Raw genomic sequence first — 16,027 nt, 5'->3', positions numbered from 1 at the left:
CAGCAGTTCCCGCTGCCCCACAATGGCTAGGCCAAAGACTTCAGAAATTTCATTCTTTCTGACTTGGACATCTCCTGTATCAGACCCATGGACCCATGGTAGTAGGCCCAAGACTGTTGGAAATTACCCCAGTCTAGAAATTTGTTTTTGTTTTTGTTTTTTTGAGACAGGGTTTCTCTGTAGCTTTGGAGCCTGTCCTGGAACTAGCTCTTGTAGACCAGGCTGGCCTCGAACTCACAAAGATCCGCCTGCCTCTGCCTCCCGAGTGCTAGGATTAAACGCGTACACCAACACCGCCTGGCCAGTCTGTTTGAGGGACTAGGAATGCAATGAAGAAACTCTAAAGTTGCCCTTTTCCTAAAACCCAGCTTGCTGCTCTGTCACTGGCCCAGTGTGAGAATGAGAAGCCTGGGACATGGAGGGTGCACTGTGGGATGGTGTAGAGAGTGGAATCTTCTAGAGGGCTTGCCACCTGCTATGAAGCTGAGGTATGCAGAGCAAGGGCCTGGCTGGGCTACAAGCCTATCCCCCCTGCCCGTCCCCAACACACACTAGGTAGTGGGCAGGAATGGTGCCAATCAGTGGGGCTCTTGGGTTCCCAGAGAGGAAAGGCAGATGTGCACCTGCTGCTTCCCTCTGGGACCACCCTAGTCAGGCTCCCCAGCTTTCCTAGGTGATGAGCAGGGACACTTCACCTATTTTTTCAAGGCAAGAAGAGATGTATAAGTACGGAAAATAATTTAATAGAGAAACAATGAACTACATTCTTTACATACATCCAGCCTCCGGCAAGGAGGATGCTCCACTTTGCCCTATGGAGGCAGTTAAAGGCAGAATGATTAGAAATCACCAACATTCTGACTTTAGAAATAACCCCTGCCCCCCACAAATAAAAAAGAAACCCTCACTGCTTGTGATTTGGGGTTATTTGATGCAGAACAGCTCCCCTGCTCCTTATTCAAAATCAGCCTTCAACACAAAAATTTGAAACAAGATGATTGGGGGGGGCAATAAAAAGAAACCCTCCAATAATTCCAGGTATGTAAATTCATTTCCAGCTCACATAAGCTATAAACTGTGGAGGTATCCATAGCTTAACAGGACAAAAGGGAGGCCCAGGCCCAGTCAACCCCCAGCTCTAGCACAGGGCCCACTATATGGCTAGTGTGGCATGTTCCCCCTGACAGAGGGCTGCAAGGAGAGATGAGGAACCCTCCTCTATGCCAAGGCAGGGATAGGCCTGGAATTCTCATATGTAACCCACCCCTACAAAGGACATGACTTTCATGCATGAAGGATTGTCTTAAAGTACTGAAAAGGACGGCAGGTGTGTGCTCCCGGGAAGACTGGAGAGTTCTGCAGGGCTGACTGCGTTCTGTAGGGTAGGTAGTCCCTGAGGGGTACTGGAGGTCCCCGTTCCAGTGCAAGAAGGGAGCAGAGCTAGAAAAAAGGTTCCCCGGAAGGGTTGGCCCAGGTACAGCAGCTGCTCGGTAGCAGGGAAAGAACAGAGGTGCCCTCAAGAGGCATGATGTCCTCTTTGCAGAGCAGAATACAGTGTGATGATATCCTGAGGCCAACAGTCACCTAATAACAATGCCATATTAAAGTAATCCTCCCAGAGTTCAGTACACCTGGCCACCAGCTCCCCAGGGGTGGAGAGCACTCAGATGGATGCTGGGAACTAGGATGAGGGCATCTTGGAGGTGTTCATCCAGGAAGGTCTCAGGTGCACAGATGTGAACCTGGGCTAGTAAACGGCTTCTCTCAGGCTTGGGTCCCATCCACTGGTCCTTCTGCTGTCACTGCAGTGTGCAAGCTGAGAGAGGGGAAAGGGAAACGTCAGGGGCCTGTGGCAAGGGAGGCAGAACCCTGTTATGGGCTGTCAGAAACCAGGGCACGACTCACAGCTACGGACAGACTCCGACAGTCCCTCTTTGTCCAGAGTCGCTGCATCCCAGTGAGATTCCCTTATCTGTGGGACGTAAAGTAGGGCAGGGGTAAGGCAGACAGCTGGACTCAGAAGCCATAGTGCACACACAACCACAAAGAGGAAGAACCCACAGCCCATTGCCCAGTGTGGCTCATCCATGCCCACCTTGATCTGCTCTTTCAGGTATTCAGCTCGAGCCATGAGGTTCTGAACCTGTCAAGAGAAGGCATGCCCAGAAATGAGCAGGCTTCAAATCAAATGCTTCTTCACCCTTGATGCTCTCTGGAGCCCTCTGCCTTGTCTCTGATCCTCTATTTTGCTCTCTCCTTCAGGAAACCTGCCCAGCTGCTGAAGCCCAACAGACTTTTGGTTTACCCAGGCACCAAAGTCCTGAGTCACTGACTTCACTATTCTGAGGCCTGGTCTCTGGCCTTGAAACACCCGAGAGCAGAGGAACTCCATATGTAGTCTAAAGAGGTCCCATGGACACAAGCCGGGTAAAAGGAGAGGAAGACACTCCCTGACTCCCACACCCACTGACTACCTCAGTGTGAAGGAGTTCCCGCCTTCGGCCCGGGGCTTCTGCTGTAAAGAGAGCGAAGATGGTGAGGCCAGGGCAGCCAGAGGCAGGGGCAGATGTGGGCTGCGACCTTACCTGCCAACAGCAGTAGCAGCTCCCCGAGGCTGTGCTGGTACAGGTCAAGGGCATCCTGCTCCTTGCCAGCTTCCTCCTACAGTCAGAGGGACATCATATTATTCCATGTTGTACCTTGGTTTCCTTCCATCCCACCTGCGCCCCTCCCAAGGAAACAAACCTTGGCCATGGCAGCTGAGGCCACTTCCAGGGCAGCAAGGAGGCGAGGCTTGTCACAGGCCATCTCTGATGTGAGAATAAAGGCTCACAGTGAAGGGAGCAGCCTGTTGTTTTGTGTTTTTTTTTTTTTTTTTCACAGAAAGCCTACCTCAGTCTCCCTGTCAAGATAGAGTGGGGTTGCCAGGACTCGTGTACAGTCCAGGAACTGAAGCCTACCTCTCAGCAGGCCTTGGACAGATGTGCCCTGCCTTAGCAGGGCCTGATTGGAAGAGGAGACGATGGCTTTGAGCTCCTCCGCCCGGGACACATACTGCCCCACCTGTAGGAGAATAAGAGGCTGAGGGCTGTCCCCCTACCCACCTCCAAATTTGTCTCTGGTCCTCAGTGACTGCCTCACACTAACCAGGTCAGACATCCAACATGCTAGCCTGACCTAATCCTTCCCCCAGCCCTATCCTATGACAGAGGAGGTTCCAAATCTGAGCGCCATCTGTCAGAGACTTGTGACCTCTGGGTCCTCTTCTTCTACGTCCACCCATTTCCTCCTGGGGAGATCACCCTACCTTGGTCTTAATGGCCTCCTTCCGCTGGGCATCCACTTCGTCTGTGGAAGGTGAAGGGTGCATATGAGGACTCTGTCTGGGAATCCCTGCCCACAGTCAGCCCTCTGCAATCCTCAGATACCAGCTCCAGGTTTATCTTCCGCATTGTCTCCCCTAAGGTCCTGAATGGGGAGCTTGACCCCACTCCTGTCCCTTCTGCACCCAGGTCATAGGAACGGTCCGGGTCTCACAGTGCAGGGCAGGTACAAAGAAGTCCAGAGCCTTGCAGTAGAGCGACAGCGCTGTGGCAGCGTCCCCCTCCTGGTCCTTCTTCACAGCTTCCACCACAAGGGCTGTCTGGGGGAGGGGAGGATGGGCGGTCAGACCTAACTTCCCATTGCCACACCTACCAGCACCAGTCAGAATCCCATCTGCCTTGTGGCCACCAGCTCAGCTTCTACAGGACAGTTCACCACCAGAGTAGGTAAATGAGACCTAGCCCACCTCATCCCCATTGGTCTGCTTACTGCTCGCGCCAGGCTCTCCCCACTGGGCATGTGCTCCAGGTCCACCCAGGGGTGGGCAAAGAAGTCCTTGAAGGAGATTCGATGGCTGGGATCCCGTTCTAGAAGTCGCTGCAGCAGGTCACGGCAGTCTAGGGAGAGTTGGGGCCGAAGGGGGAGCTGCAGAGGAATATGGCAGGGACACAGGACACTGAGTCCAAAGCCCGAGGCTCCTTAGGAACTCCCACAAGGGGTACATATTTGGAGGTGGGTTATCTGAGAAGAACAAGGCAGGTGGTGATGAGCAGGGAGAGAGCCACACATCCTTTACCAGGCTCCTTATCAAATGGGAATTTGCCTCCAGCACAGTTCTATGGGAAGATTGGACCTGGCTCCATCATGTCCTTTGCCCCATTTGTTGCCTGCTGAGGCTGACCTGGATCCTCAGGAATGGACCAGATCCGAGGCTTCCACTGTAGAGCATGTCCCACCACCATAAAAGGCCTGGAGCCTAGACTGCAGTCTGCACCAGAAGAAGAAAAACCCAGGGCCTTGAATCCCTCAGTCCCCAGTGGATGCCAAGACCTTGCAAGACGCACCTCAATAACCCGATTGCTGCGAATCTTTTCTTCTAGCTCTGAGAACGATCTGGAGGCAAAGGGAGGCTGTCCAAAGAGGGCTTCTGTGGAAGAAGGCAGAGGGGAGGCTAGAAGGAAACAGGGTTAAGTCTTGCCTTGTTCATCCCTGGGAAGGGAACCAAAATCCCTTGGAGTAGAGCCCTGGGTCCCCCAATTCTCATCAGAATCCAGGAGGGGCCCAGAGAAGCCTTGTCCAAATACAGAGTAAGTAGGGTGGAGAGCAAGGGAACAAAGGTCTCACCATACAGGATGACCCCCACAGACCAGAGGTCCACACGAGCATCATACTGCCGCTGACACACCATCTCAGGAGCCATGTAGAGTGGGGAGCCACGCAGCACATGTTTCTCGTCCCGTGGGGACATGTGCTGTGCAAAGCCAAAGTCTGCAGGCAAGAGGCCAGGCACAGGGCTCAAATCCCAGCTGCTACTGTGATTCTAGTCAGAGCTCCTCCCCACCCTCGACTCACCTGGACTGCTCCTGCCTCCTCCCCTGCGCTATTGGTTCACAGCACTCAACCTATGTCACTCTGGGATGGAAACCCTCCTCGCAGCACACAGCCTTTTAAGCACTGTCTTCCTAAGTAGCCCGTCTCAAAACACCACGTGCACTGAAGTCCTCCTGCCCCTCCTCCCAGTACATGTCCCAGGCACGTTCTCTGGCCTCCAGACCCAAGTCCATTCTTTTTCAAATCGTATCAGAGGCCACGACCACCCTTCCACGGCCATATTCTCCTCAGGTGCCCAGACTGAGCCCTAATCCTAATGACAGATTAAGTTGGATCCCTACTCACAGACTGATCTTGGATGCTGGTCACACACTGGCATTATTTCCAGATTGAGCTCCACCTCTGACCCAGAGTGATCCCTAACTCCACCCGCAACACTGCGGGACTTAAGTGTGTGCAGTCTGAGAACAGGCGCTACCTTTTGGTGACAGGCTCAAACCTGACCTGTCCCCATGACTGAAGACAGGGACCCCAAGGAACGAGGGTGCTGAGGGAGCCCAACAAGGAGCTCACTGTTCACCCACTCTACATCACCCTGCTGTTCCCCACTCACACCTGCCAGTTTCAGATGGGGCTTCTCCAAAGAGCTCAGCAGAATGTTCTGGGGCTTCAGATCCAGATGAGAGATGTTTCGTTCATGCAGGAACTTCAGGGCACTAGCTGGGGAGCCAGCCCCAGGAAAATAAGTCAGAGCCTAGTTTCCACCTGCCCCAGGCTTCCATTTACCCTCTTCCGGAAGCATTTTTGTGGTTTTGTCCTGGCTGGTCTGCAGGATACAAGGAAGCACCAGACTCCTGCCACTTTTAAAGGCATGCGCTGCCACCACTAAGTTTCCCCCAAATGCCAGCTCTTTGTACCCTTCATAAGATTCCCCCCTCCCTTCTAGGAGCCTCCTGAAAAGCCCAAGTCCTTTGGGACTTTGCATTCCTCTTCACTAAAGCACTTGGGTTCCACCTACTGGGCCCTGGAAGAGTCTACAAGGTTCTTACATCATGGTCCACATGTGGAAGAACTCCCCACATATGGTAGGGACACAGACATGGGAGACTGTGAAGCATTGGGGTAGGGGGGAAGAGAACACAGGGCGTGCCGTTGGCTTTTACCCAGCTGCTGCATGAAAACACGAGCCACCTTCTCAGGCAGGATCCTGCGGGTGTGGATGAAGCGAGAGAGGTCACCCCCTGCGCAGAACTCCATGATGAGGTAGATATTGTCATTGTCCCACTGTGGTTAAAGTAAAGAGGCAGCTGTGGGCAGTGTCCCTTCTCCAGCCTCCTTAGGAGGGAGCCCCGCCACAGGCTCACACCTGAAAGTCTTTCAGCTGCACAATATGTGGGTGCCGAATGCTCTTGAGGATCTCAATCTCAGTCAGGAGGTTTTCCACAGATGCCTTGTTGAGACTTTTCTTGGCCACGCATTTTATAGCTACCACCTCCCGAGTATCCTTCTGTAGGACAGGAAATTTGGGGGGGTCTCTGTCTTGGGGGAACCTGCCTCATGGACTAGAGAGGGCTCTGGGTCCCTCTGCAACCTTCTCCCTACCTGGGTCTATCTACTCTCCACAGGCCTCCAAGTTTCCCAGCTTCCCCTTCCCAAATCAATGAAGCACCCAGATTCTGGAATCCTGGCTTCCCAACCCAGCAAGTGTTCTCCAAATCCCTGTTTCTAACCTACAGCAGTACATTCTAGGGCGGAAAAAAAAAAAAAAAAGCAATGTCACTGGTGTTAGAGCTGGCCACTCTGCCTTCTAAGTGGTCCTGCCTCCAGGGAGTCTGGTCTCAGACTCCTCCCAGCCCCTAGGGCGACTTCCGTGCAAAGCCAGTTCCTCAGCCACTGACACCGAGGTTCCCTTAGGTCTTCGCCCGCCCTTCCAGAGCAAACCGGCGTGTGTTTGTTTTTAAACCTAAGAGGGGCGGCCAGCTCCAGCCTCTTCCACTCGCCTGGCGTCAGGCGGCCGCCTCTCTCCTGCTCCGGCCGGCCCGTCACCCAGCCGCACTTGCTCGGGTCTGGTGAGCACAGGAGCCGGGTGTCCGGCGCCGGGACACCTCGGGCACGGCGCGCCCACACCCACCTTGGCGTAGGCCTTGTACACCGTGGCGTACGTGCCACTGCCCAGGCGCTCGGTAAGGATGAAACCGTCCAGCCGAGGAAGACCCCAGCCCGGCCCAGCCATCCCGCGCCCGCCACCAGGTGCTTCCTGGTTCGGGGCGCAGGTTCCGGCCAGAAGCGAAGTCGGGGACGCTCGGGGGCGGCGGGGAGGGACTCCGCACGGCCCCAGCGCCGCCCGCCGGAAGCGCAGCTCGACGCCTCCCCTCCGAAGCTCCGCCCAGCCTGCCGCGGGCTGGGTGACACCTTCTGCCAAGGACTGCTAGGACGGTTTTCATATACTGGGGCTTAGTGGGCATAGCGGAAGTGGGTCGAGGATTGAGGACATTATCACATGGGAAAGCCTCTCTCAGCACACAGCATCCTAGAGACCACCCGCGTTGGGGGCGGGAGGAAGACCCTGGCCTTCTGCCCTCCACAGCCCTCCCAAGTCCAGAAGCAGTGGGACGAGATCCCTGGGCCCCTTGGATGAAGAACTGATTTCAGCAAGTGCTCTGATCACCACAAGCGCTCTGGCACGCACACAACACACACACAATAGAATATTAAAAAATTCATCTTTGAGACAGGGTTTCTCTGTGTAGCCCTGACTGTCCTGGAACTCACTGTGGTAGAGCAGGTTGGCCTTGTACACAAGAGCTCTGCCTGCCTCTGCCTTCCCAGTGGCTGGGACTAAAATGTGTGCCACCATGCCTGGCTAAAAATAATTTTTTTAAAATGCCTTTGGAAGAGGTCAAGTTGCCATTGCCAGAGTCCTCCCTTATGCCTTTCAGTTGTTGGAGGGCGTTCCTCCTCAGAGCTGAGTGGCTTGACAGTCTCACACACAGCCCAGCTGGCAAGGATCTCAAATTGTCACCTTACCTATCTTAGTAGGTCCTCAGCCCAAACTTCTGTAAGCCACAGCCCTTCCCAGGCCACCAGAGATATCAGGAACAGTGCTGTCTGAAAATCTTATTTTTATTTAAGCACAAAAATTGAGACATGACATATACATTTGTACATGGAGGAAAATACCAGAAAGTTTACAAAACCCTGGTGGCTGTCATTACCATTCAATGGCTCTAGGGATAAATGGCTGACAGTATGAGGGTAGCCTCAGGAGGGCCCCAGTTCCCAGAGGCAGGAGGCTGGCCATCTTGGTGAACTCCTGCATCACTGACACAAGATCAGATTTCAACAGTGATCTAAGTGCCACTGTAGTGACACAGCTGTGGAGTCCCCAGGACAAGTGGGGATCCCTCAGAAGGATGGCTCAGCAGTCCTGCCTGCAGGACATAGTTCTGGGCTGACTTCCTCCAGCCGCCCTAAGAGTTGTAAGAGGTGAGTATTGCTAAAGATGGGGCAGAATAAGGCTAAGGCAGAGGGGCAGAGTTCCTCAGGCGGTCAGAAGCCAAAACAAACAGGTCAGATGACACCTACCCTCTCAGAAGACTGCCAGAGACTGGGTAGGACATCCCTCCCTACTCCCAAGCAACCCCACTCAGAAGTCTGAGAAGGGCTAGTGAGGGCCCCCAGAGGGCACAAGGTGCTATTACACCATGGGACAGAGCAGGCATAGAGGAACACCCGGAGACCACCTGGAGATAATCTGAGGAGCATCTGTGCCCCTGCCCAGAACACAGCTCACCTAACGTGGAGCCCTGGGGAGGCTTATGAAGCCTAAGCACGAAAGGTGAGACTGTGGAGGCCCCAATATAGGTCAAGCCTGCAGAGGGAGGAGTCCAAGGTATCTGGGAAATTCCTAGTGCAGTGAGCCCAGTCCTGCCAATGAGCCCCCGGGGGGGGGGGGGGGGGGGCGTGAACACGCATGCGCGAGTGAATTTGTTTCCAGGGGAAGCAGTCCTACTACTTCCAGACAAAATCCACCGTCAGAAAAGAGAAGACAGCTTTGTTATTTTTTCTTTTCCCTTGTCCCTGTTCCTTCCTCCCCTTCCCTTATGGGGAAGGGAAAGCTGACTACTGAGGAAGGAGCAGGGACAAGACAAAATCCCTGCCAGGTCTGTGCTAGGCAGAACCACTGTGTAAGGCACCCACGGAAAGTGCAGCTCAGAAGGCAGGTGACAGAGAGGCTGGGTGAGGGAAGGAGAGTCAGGAAGACTAATTCCCCTGGAAGGTTCCTCGGGCAGCAGATGAGGCAGCACTGCGGAAGGTTCTGTTGCTGAAGATGCCCTGGGAAAACTCTTCCTGAGCCTGCTGGAAGCTGGCTCCTGTTCGGCGGTAGAAGGCATGCACCTAGGGAACAAGGCTGGGGTGAGAAGAGCCTGGAGCAATCAGGGTAGTCTCCCAAGGGGCCCCCAAGTGTTTAACCCTGTCTGCCTGGCTCACACGAGTCTTGGACAAAGATGTTGGGCTCCTAAGGACTTTAGGGACAAGGAATATTTAGATGTCCACCCAGGAGAAATAACTTTTACTTGTGTTTGCTGTTGGCTCATACCCTACTTACCCGCTGCAGGAGGAAAAGTGAGAGCCCAGCACAGAGGGTAAAGAAGCCAGCCACTACCATCATGATGATGGACACAGGTAAGTGCCCACCTTGCAGTGTAGACAGGGCTGCGAGCCAACCACTAGAAAGGAGAAATTAGAGGTGAGGTAAAATTGAGACTTGGAAGTCCCCAAGAGGAGCACTTCTCCCAAATGCTGTGTCTTGGTCACCACCTGGGCATCTCCCTGCAGCACAGGAAGCCTTGTGGTTCAGTGACCTTCCTCTGTGACTGGGATGTGAGCACTGATAGTGTGAGCCCACACTGCTCCAACATGACCTCTCCTGAAGTCTCAGAGGTGGAGTCACATGGAAATCTTCTGCCCCAGTGAGGTCTAGGAAGGAGATGTGACAACTGCCTTGTCAGCATCAGCCAAAGGCTCAGTGTGTGCTGCTGACTGAGGGTGGGGACGGGGAAGGCACTGGTTCTGCACAGAGGAATCTGGGACAAGGACACTGACCAGCTGTTGCCTTTACCCTGTCACCTCAGCTTCCCCCATCAGACTCTGCTTTCCGTGGCTATGTCATCCCACAGCCTCAGGGTCCTTAGCTATAAAGGGCTTATTCTCACGCTGCCTGACTTGGAGACTTACAACAAAGCCACAGTAATAAAAACGGTGTGGGAACAGCATGAAGACAGAGCAATGCCACAGGCTTCAGAGTCCAGATACAACTTTTTTTTTATTGAGTTTTATTAAGCTCTACATTTTTCTCTGCTCACTTCCCTGCCTCTCCCCTCCCCTTCAACCCTCTCCCAAGGTCCCCATGCTCCCAATTTACTGAGGAGAGCTTGTCCTTTTCTACTTCCCACGTAGATTAGATCTATGTATGTCTCTCTTAGGGCCCTCATTGTTGTCTAGGTTCTCTGGGAATACAGAGATTTTTAAAATTACTTATTTTTATTTTTTCTGTGCATTGTTGTGTCTGTGTGAGGATGTCAGATCCTCTAAAACTGAAGTTACAGACAGTTGTCAGCTGCCACGTGGCTGCTGTGAATTAACCAGGTCCTCTGGAAGAGCAATTAGTGTTACTAACCACTGAGTTATATCTCTCTCCAGCCCCAGCCTACTTTTAAAAATAATAATAATAATAAGGGTCCTAAAACCAAAGGGCACATTGAGATGGTTCAGTGGACAAAGGCACGTAGTATATTAAAGTGCTATGGCTCATACCTGTAATCTTAGCAATTGGGAGGCAGAGGCAGAAACATCAGCAGCCTTGTATAGGAGAACTCAGTTGGTAAAGTGCTTACATCATGAGCATTAAGACTTGAATTCAGAACCTCAGATCCCATATAAAAAAAAAAAACCTACGCCTATCATCCCAGCCAGTACTGGGAAGGCAGAGACAGGTGGATCCCTGAAGTTTGCTGGTTTAACTAGCCTTTTCAGCAAACTCCAGGCTAATGAGAAATCCTGTATCAAAAAACAAAGTAGAGAGGTGGCAAAATGGTTCAAAAAGTAAAGGTGTTTGCTGCCAAGTGTGATGACCTGAGTTCAATTCCTGGTTCTCAAGATAGAGAACTGATTCCTGCAAGTTGTCCTTTGATCTCCATCTGGATGCATGCACTCGAGGCACACACACAGGCACAGGTGCACACACATACATACACACACACAGGCACACACACACATACACACACAGGCACAGGCGCACACATATACATACACACGGGCACAGGCACACACATACATACACACACACACAGGCACAGGCACACATACACTCACACACAGGCACAGGTGCACACACACAGGCACACACACACATACACAGGTACACACCAGGCACACACACACATACACACATACACAGGCACACAGAGTAGAAAAGTAAACAAGAAACAAGGTGCTTGAAGAATGACCTCTCTACATGAACATTCATGCATACATGCATACACACATACACAAAGAAAGAGAAAATAAAATGCTCACAGAAGGTCTATGGGAAGGCAAGAACAGGCAGGATCCAGCAGAGCTCAGTGAGTGCAAGCCAGTGAGGGCAGGGCCAGGACCAGATGTCAAATCTCAAGAGTCCCAGTCCAGAGTACAAACGGCAGTTATTAATCATCACCGATTTATTTGTTTATTTAGTTAGTTAGTTTGCTTATTTTGTTTGTTTGTTTGCGACACCATCTCACTATAACCCTGGCTGGCCCAGATCTTGTTATGTAGATCACGGTGGCCTCAAACTAAGAGATACATCTGCCTAAGCCTTCCTGATGATAATATTAAATGTATATGCCACCAGCTCATCTGTTGTTTGAGACAGGGTTTTTCTATGTATTCCAGGCTGTCCCAGAACTCACTACTTAGCCTAGGCTAACCTTAAACTTTCCATCTTCCTGCCTTATCTGCCAAGTGCTGAGATTACAGACATGGGCCACCCACACTTGGCCAATCCAGCTTTCCTAACAACATCCAGCTTAAAGTAATAAGTAATGAAATTGGACCGTCCATCAAAAGGGTCCAGACTAGAACAGGAGACTGAGAAGGAAGCAGAGTGGCAGGAGGGCAGTGTGCTCAGGCTCAGAATGCTACTGTGGCCAGCACTCGCCTCACACTCTGGACTCCCTAACTACTGCAGGGAGGGGATCAAAATAGTGCCACCCTTCCAGGCTCAGGCTCTCAGCCCCATGCCAGCTTGACATTTTTGCAATGTTCCCTGTGCACTGGGGTAGAAAGGAAAACATCAGCCATCAGCTTTTCTTTTGGAAATTAATTCTGAGCTAAGACGCAGTTAGCCAGGAAACTCAAGCCAGCTGCATGTTCCAGAATGGCAAGATGCCTCTCCAAGGAGGCAGGCCCCAGATCCTGCAGTCACAAGGCCCTGAGAGAAGTAAGATGGGAGCTGAAGATGTTGCTCCATTGGTAGAGGGCCTGCCTAGCATACATGAGGCCCTGGATTCCATTTCAAGTGCTACATAAAAGTCAAAACCAGAAAAAATGAAACCAAAACAAAACAAAAAACAGAAAAAAACAGGTATAGCCTAGAGGCAGAATGACAAGAAGTTCATGGTTATTTTGGGATAACATAGTGAGTTTAAGAGAGGTAAGGTGTAACTTTGGGACTTCAAAGGCCAGGGCATCCATCAGTCCCTGGAAGGGTGCTGCAAGAGAAAAGCAAGAAGTTGCCACCCAGTGCTGGACACAGCCCTAAAGTCTTCGGCCTAACTGGCATGGTAGCGCATGCCTGAAATCTCAGCTCTCTGGAGGCAGGCAAGAGGATCACCATGAATTTGAGGCCACTCTGGGATATATATATATATATATATATATATATATATATATATATATATATATATATATATATAAAATAAATCCCAGGCTGGAATGAGACTCATCTACACACCATAGAAAGTAGAGAACAAGGAAAGACAGGTAGCTACTGTAGGATAATGGGAAGCTGGCATGTGGCTCAGAGGCAGAGGATTGAGTAGCACGCACAAGGTTCTGGGTCTGACCCCTAGAGTCACAAAAAAAGATGACCAGGAAAGAAGGTGTTCCATGGAATTTCCTCAGAAATTGAAGCATTCTATCCTATAAGAAGATAAACAACTCAAAATAGCTTTAGGAAGTTCCTGAAACTGACCAGCTTCATTAGGGCCCTCCCTGCTAGAGTAAGCAATAAAAGCTGAGAGCCCTCCTTTGCCAAGGAAGCTGAGCTGCAAAGAAGACTCTGAGACCACACCAGATGCCTGGGAGTGATGCAGACAGTCACTTGAAAGGACACTCTCCAGCCCATGTCTCCTGCAGGCTGTACATTGTGCTCTAGATTCCCAGCTTCATGGACCGTCACCCATGCTGGGATGGGCTTTGGTAAAGCAGCTGTCTGATATTTCTGCTCCAGTAAGTACTCCTCACCCATATCCTTGTAAGTAACCCTAATAAAACTTACTGGTTCACCAAGCTAGGCTTTGGTGATATCGGCACTTTGTTCTGTCATGGATTCCCTATCTGGGGCAAGTAGATGTGTGTTCTGTCTCCCCAGGAGATGTTTCGTCACACAGCGGAGAACCAAGGCAGATCATAGGATACCCTCCACCCTTTCTCCACCATGGTCAAAATAGGCTCTCCAAGAGCTAGAAAATGGCAAGGAAGTTGAATCCTCTGTGATACCTCAGATCTTACCTGGTCCCCAAGTTAGGCAAGCCAATCATTTGGATGAAGTAGATCCCTATTTGACAAAAAAATACAAAGAAGAACACGAAGAAGCTGAAAGAGTTGTCAGACCTGTGGAGAGAGAAGAAGTAAATCACAAGAGGAACAATGAGATGGATCTGTGGGGAAAGGGATTTGCCACCAAGCCTGATGCTCTATGTTCAATCCTGGAGCCCAAAGGATGAAAGGAGAGAACTCTCACAAGTTGTCCTATGGCATACTTATGTGCACTGTGGCATGTATGTATATGTGAATGTACACACACATACCAAAACCACAAACAGATAAACCTAGGGCTTGAGAGATGGTTCAACAGGTTAGAGCACTAGCTGCTCTTCCAGAAGACCTAGGATTCCCAGGATCCACATGGTGCCTCACAACTGTCTCTAATTCCAGTCTCAAGGGATTCAATACCCTCCTCTGGCCTCTGAGGACACTGCATGCATATGGTGCACAGACATTCACACAGGCAAAACACTCATATAATCTTTAAGGCCTGTGAGTTCAATGCACTAAACTGCCCCCAACACACACACACACACACACACACACACACACACACACACACCCGCACGCACACACCCACGCACACACACACCCTGTAGACTTCAGAAGCACACTGGCAAAGACTCCTCAAGAATTAAGTACCTCCACCGCTGTGCTGTTTTGTTTTAGGTACAGACAAGGGTCTCCTGAAGCCCAGGCTGGTCTCTTAATTTCCTATGTAACCTTGAACTTCTGACCCTCCTTTCTACACCTCCAAAATGCTGGGAGTACAGGCGTATGCCACTAAACCTAATTTATGTGGGGCTGTAATAGAACCCAGGCTTTGCACATCCTAGGCAAGTGCTCATCAACTGAGCCATATCCCTGGTTTTGACCACTGCATCCTTGAGAATCACAATACTATGCAAATTCAGGATCTGCCTTGCTGATACTTCCGGCTATTCATCCCAAGACTTGGAGGACTCCCAGCCCTAAAAGCATCAAGCATGAAGTTTAATTCCAAATCCCCACAGTGTCTTAGAGATACATACATTTATGCTCACATATTGGCAACAGATGCCTGAGATCATAATGGTGAACCACAGAGAGCATCTGACATCCAAAGGGCAGCACCTCAAGTCTCAGGAAGGTGCTCCCTCTTCACAGCAACTAAATCTCTGCCTGCCAGTCTGCCCAGGAATAGTACAAAGCAGGGAGGCTCCCAGTCCCTCTCATTTGCCTGTGTTCATTCATGAACAGGCCTCTAGCTAACCTCACTTACAGGGTAGGCTGAGGTAAACGGCTTTTAATTTGTCTGCTCCGACTCAGTGAGAAAAGGAAAGCAATTTCCCCACTACTCTGTTCTGAGCTAGGACTGTGATGGGACCCAGAGCTTGGATCTATCGGCTGCTCCTGGGATGTCAGCCATACCCTCATCCCTTGTACTAGCTCCACTCACCTGAAAGCCTTGTAGATCGGTCGGTACCAACAAAGGAAGGCACAGGGGGTGAAGATCACAAACCAAAGGATAGAGAGGCCAAAGGCCGTTCCATTAGCGGCGTCACTTGTGAACCAGGCCAGGCACGCGAGGAGGTTTAGAAACAGAGTCACTGAATGCACTGGAAAGAGGCAAGGAGAGAAAAGAGGCTTCACCCAAAGTGGCCGGAGACCTGACTGCCCACAGAGCAAGCCACTCCCTAGGAAAGGCCTGCTGTGAGGGAGGCTGCAAATACAGGAAGGGACTTCGGTCTATACTTAGGCAAGATTAGCTTTCAGATCCTGCTTCTCTGGGACCTCACACCAGGGACCAAGCTTTCTTAGGAGGTGACAGTGAGACCTAGGTTTCAGGGATAGATGTGGTAAGGTACAGACCCAAAGCTCTTCCTTGAAGAATGAAATAACCCTTTCTCAAAGGCCCACAATGAAGGTGCAGAATTTTTCCTCACTGCTGGAATCTTGAGGCCTGTGGGAGGGGAGGCCTTCACCCAAGTTGAGCCTTTCAGTGCGGTGAGCTCTACAGGAACACAGAAGTCTCTGGATAGTCCCTTCTCCCTTTCAAAGAAGTCTAGCTGGCCCTTTTGAGCAGGTTCCCAGACAGGACATAAAGAACCTCCCTATGCCAGCCCAAACACTGGGAAGGACAGAGTCTGTGAGAGGTCTTGACCCCAGGGAGCAAGGCCCAAAGTAAACACAGGCATCTCAAGACAATGTCAATGCACCCCGAACTCACACATCCAGAGATAGTAAAGCATTTTGCATATCCGCTGGTAGTCAGCAGGGATCTCCGTGGAGAAGTCCTGATAGAAGCAAGGCTTGACGGGACACCACGAGGGTAGGGGCGGCCAGTTGTTGTCTCTCACTG

At 51.3% G+C, this 16,027-nt stretch overlaps 2 protein-coding genes across 3 annotated transcripts in view; both read right to left on the bottom strand.

The window, feature by feature from the left end:
• Window positions 1-727: 727 nt before the first annotated feature.
• Window positions 728-7,217, bottom strand: Ulk3 (unc-51 like kinase 3). 2 transcript variants are annotated; one of them, XM_048417021.3, is made up of 16 exons: window positions 7,007-7,217; window positions 6,242-6,382; window positions 6,039-6,159; window positions 5,491-5,595; window positions 4,669-4,812; window positions 4,389-4,471; window positions 3,814-3,969; window positions 3,538-3,643; window positions 3,308-3,348; window positions 2,961-3,063; window positions 2,746-2,810; window positions 2,586-2,661; window positions 2,475-2,512; window positions 2,096-2,143; window positions 1,906-1,972; window positions 728-1,816 (listed from the first exon to the last, which is right to left on the bottom strand). In XM_048417021.3, exons 1-16 carry the CDS (start codon window positions 7,106-7,108, stop codon window positions 1,800-1,802), a joined length of 1,413 nt encoding a protein of 470 aa, XP_048272978.3. In that variant the 5' UTR covers window positions 7,109-7,217; the 3' UTR covers window positions 728-1,799. The 2 variants fall into 2 exon arrangements, with proteins under 2 accessions (XP_048272978.3, XP_048272977.3); XM_048417020.3 differs by having other exon boundaries at window positions 2,475-2,515; window positions 7,007-7,216.
• Window positions 7,218-7,980: 763 nt separating this feature from the next.
• The window catches only part of Scamp2 (secretory carrier membrane protein 2), a 28,693-nt gene continuing 20,646 nt past the window's right edge, over window positions 7,981-16,027 (bottom strand). Inside the window, exons 5-9 of the mRNA XM_048416911.3 lie at window positions 15,896-16,024; window positions 15,125-15,284; window positions 13,651-13,752; window positions 9,485-9,605; window positions 7,981-9,273 (exon numbers count right to left, since the gene is read on the bottom strand). Coding sequence (XP_048272868.1) covers window positions 9,139-9,273; window positions 9,485-9,605; window positions 13,651-13,752; window positions 15,125-15,284; window positions 15,896-16,024 — 647 coding nt within the window. The 3' untranslated portion in view covers window positions 7,981-9,138. The remainder of the gene's footprint in view (window positions 9,274-9,484; window positions 9,606-13,650; window positions 13,753-15,124; window positions 15,285-15,895; window positions 16,025-16,027) is intronic.

This window comes from Myodes glareolus, chromosome 4 (assembly GCF_982192425.1).
Source record: "Myodes glareolus chromosome 4, mMyoGla1.1, whole genome shotgun sequence".
Classification (NCBI taxonomy): domain Eukaryota; kingdom Metazoa; phylum Chordata; class Mammalia; order Rodentia; family Cricetidae; genus Myodes; species Myodes glareolus.
Note: the sequence above shows the minus strand (reverse complement) of the source record. Positions and strands in the feature narration are given on the sequence as shown.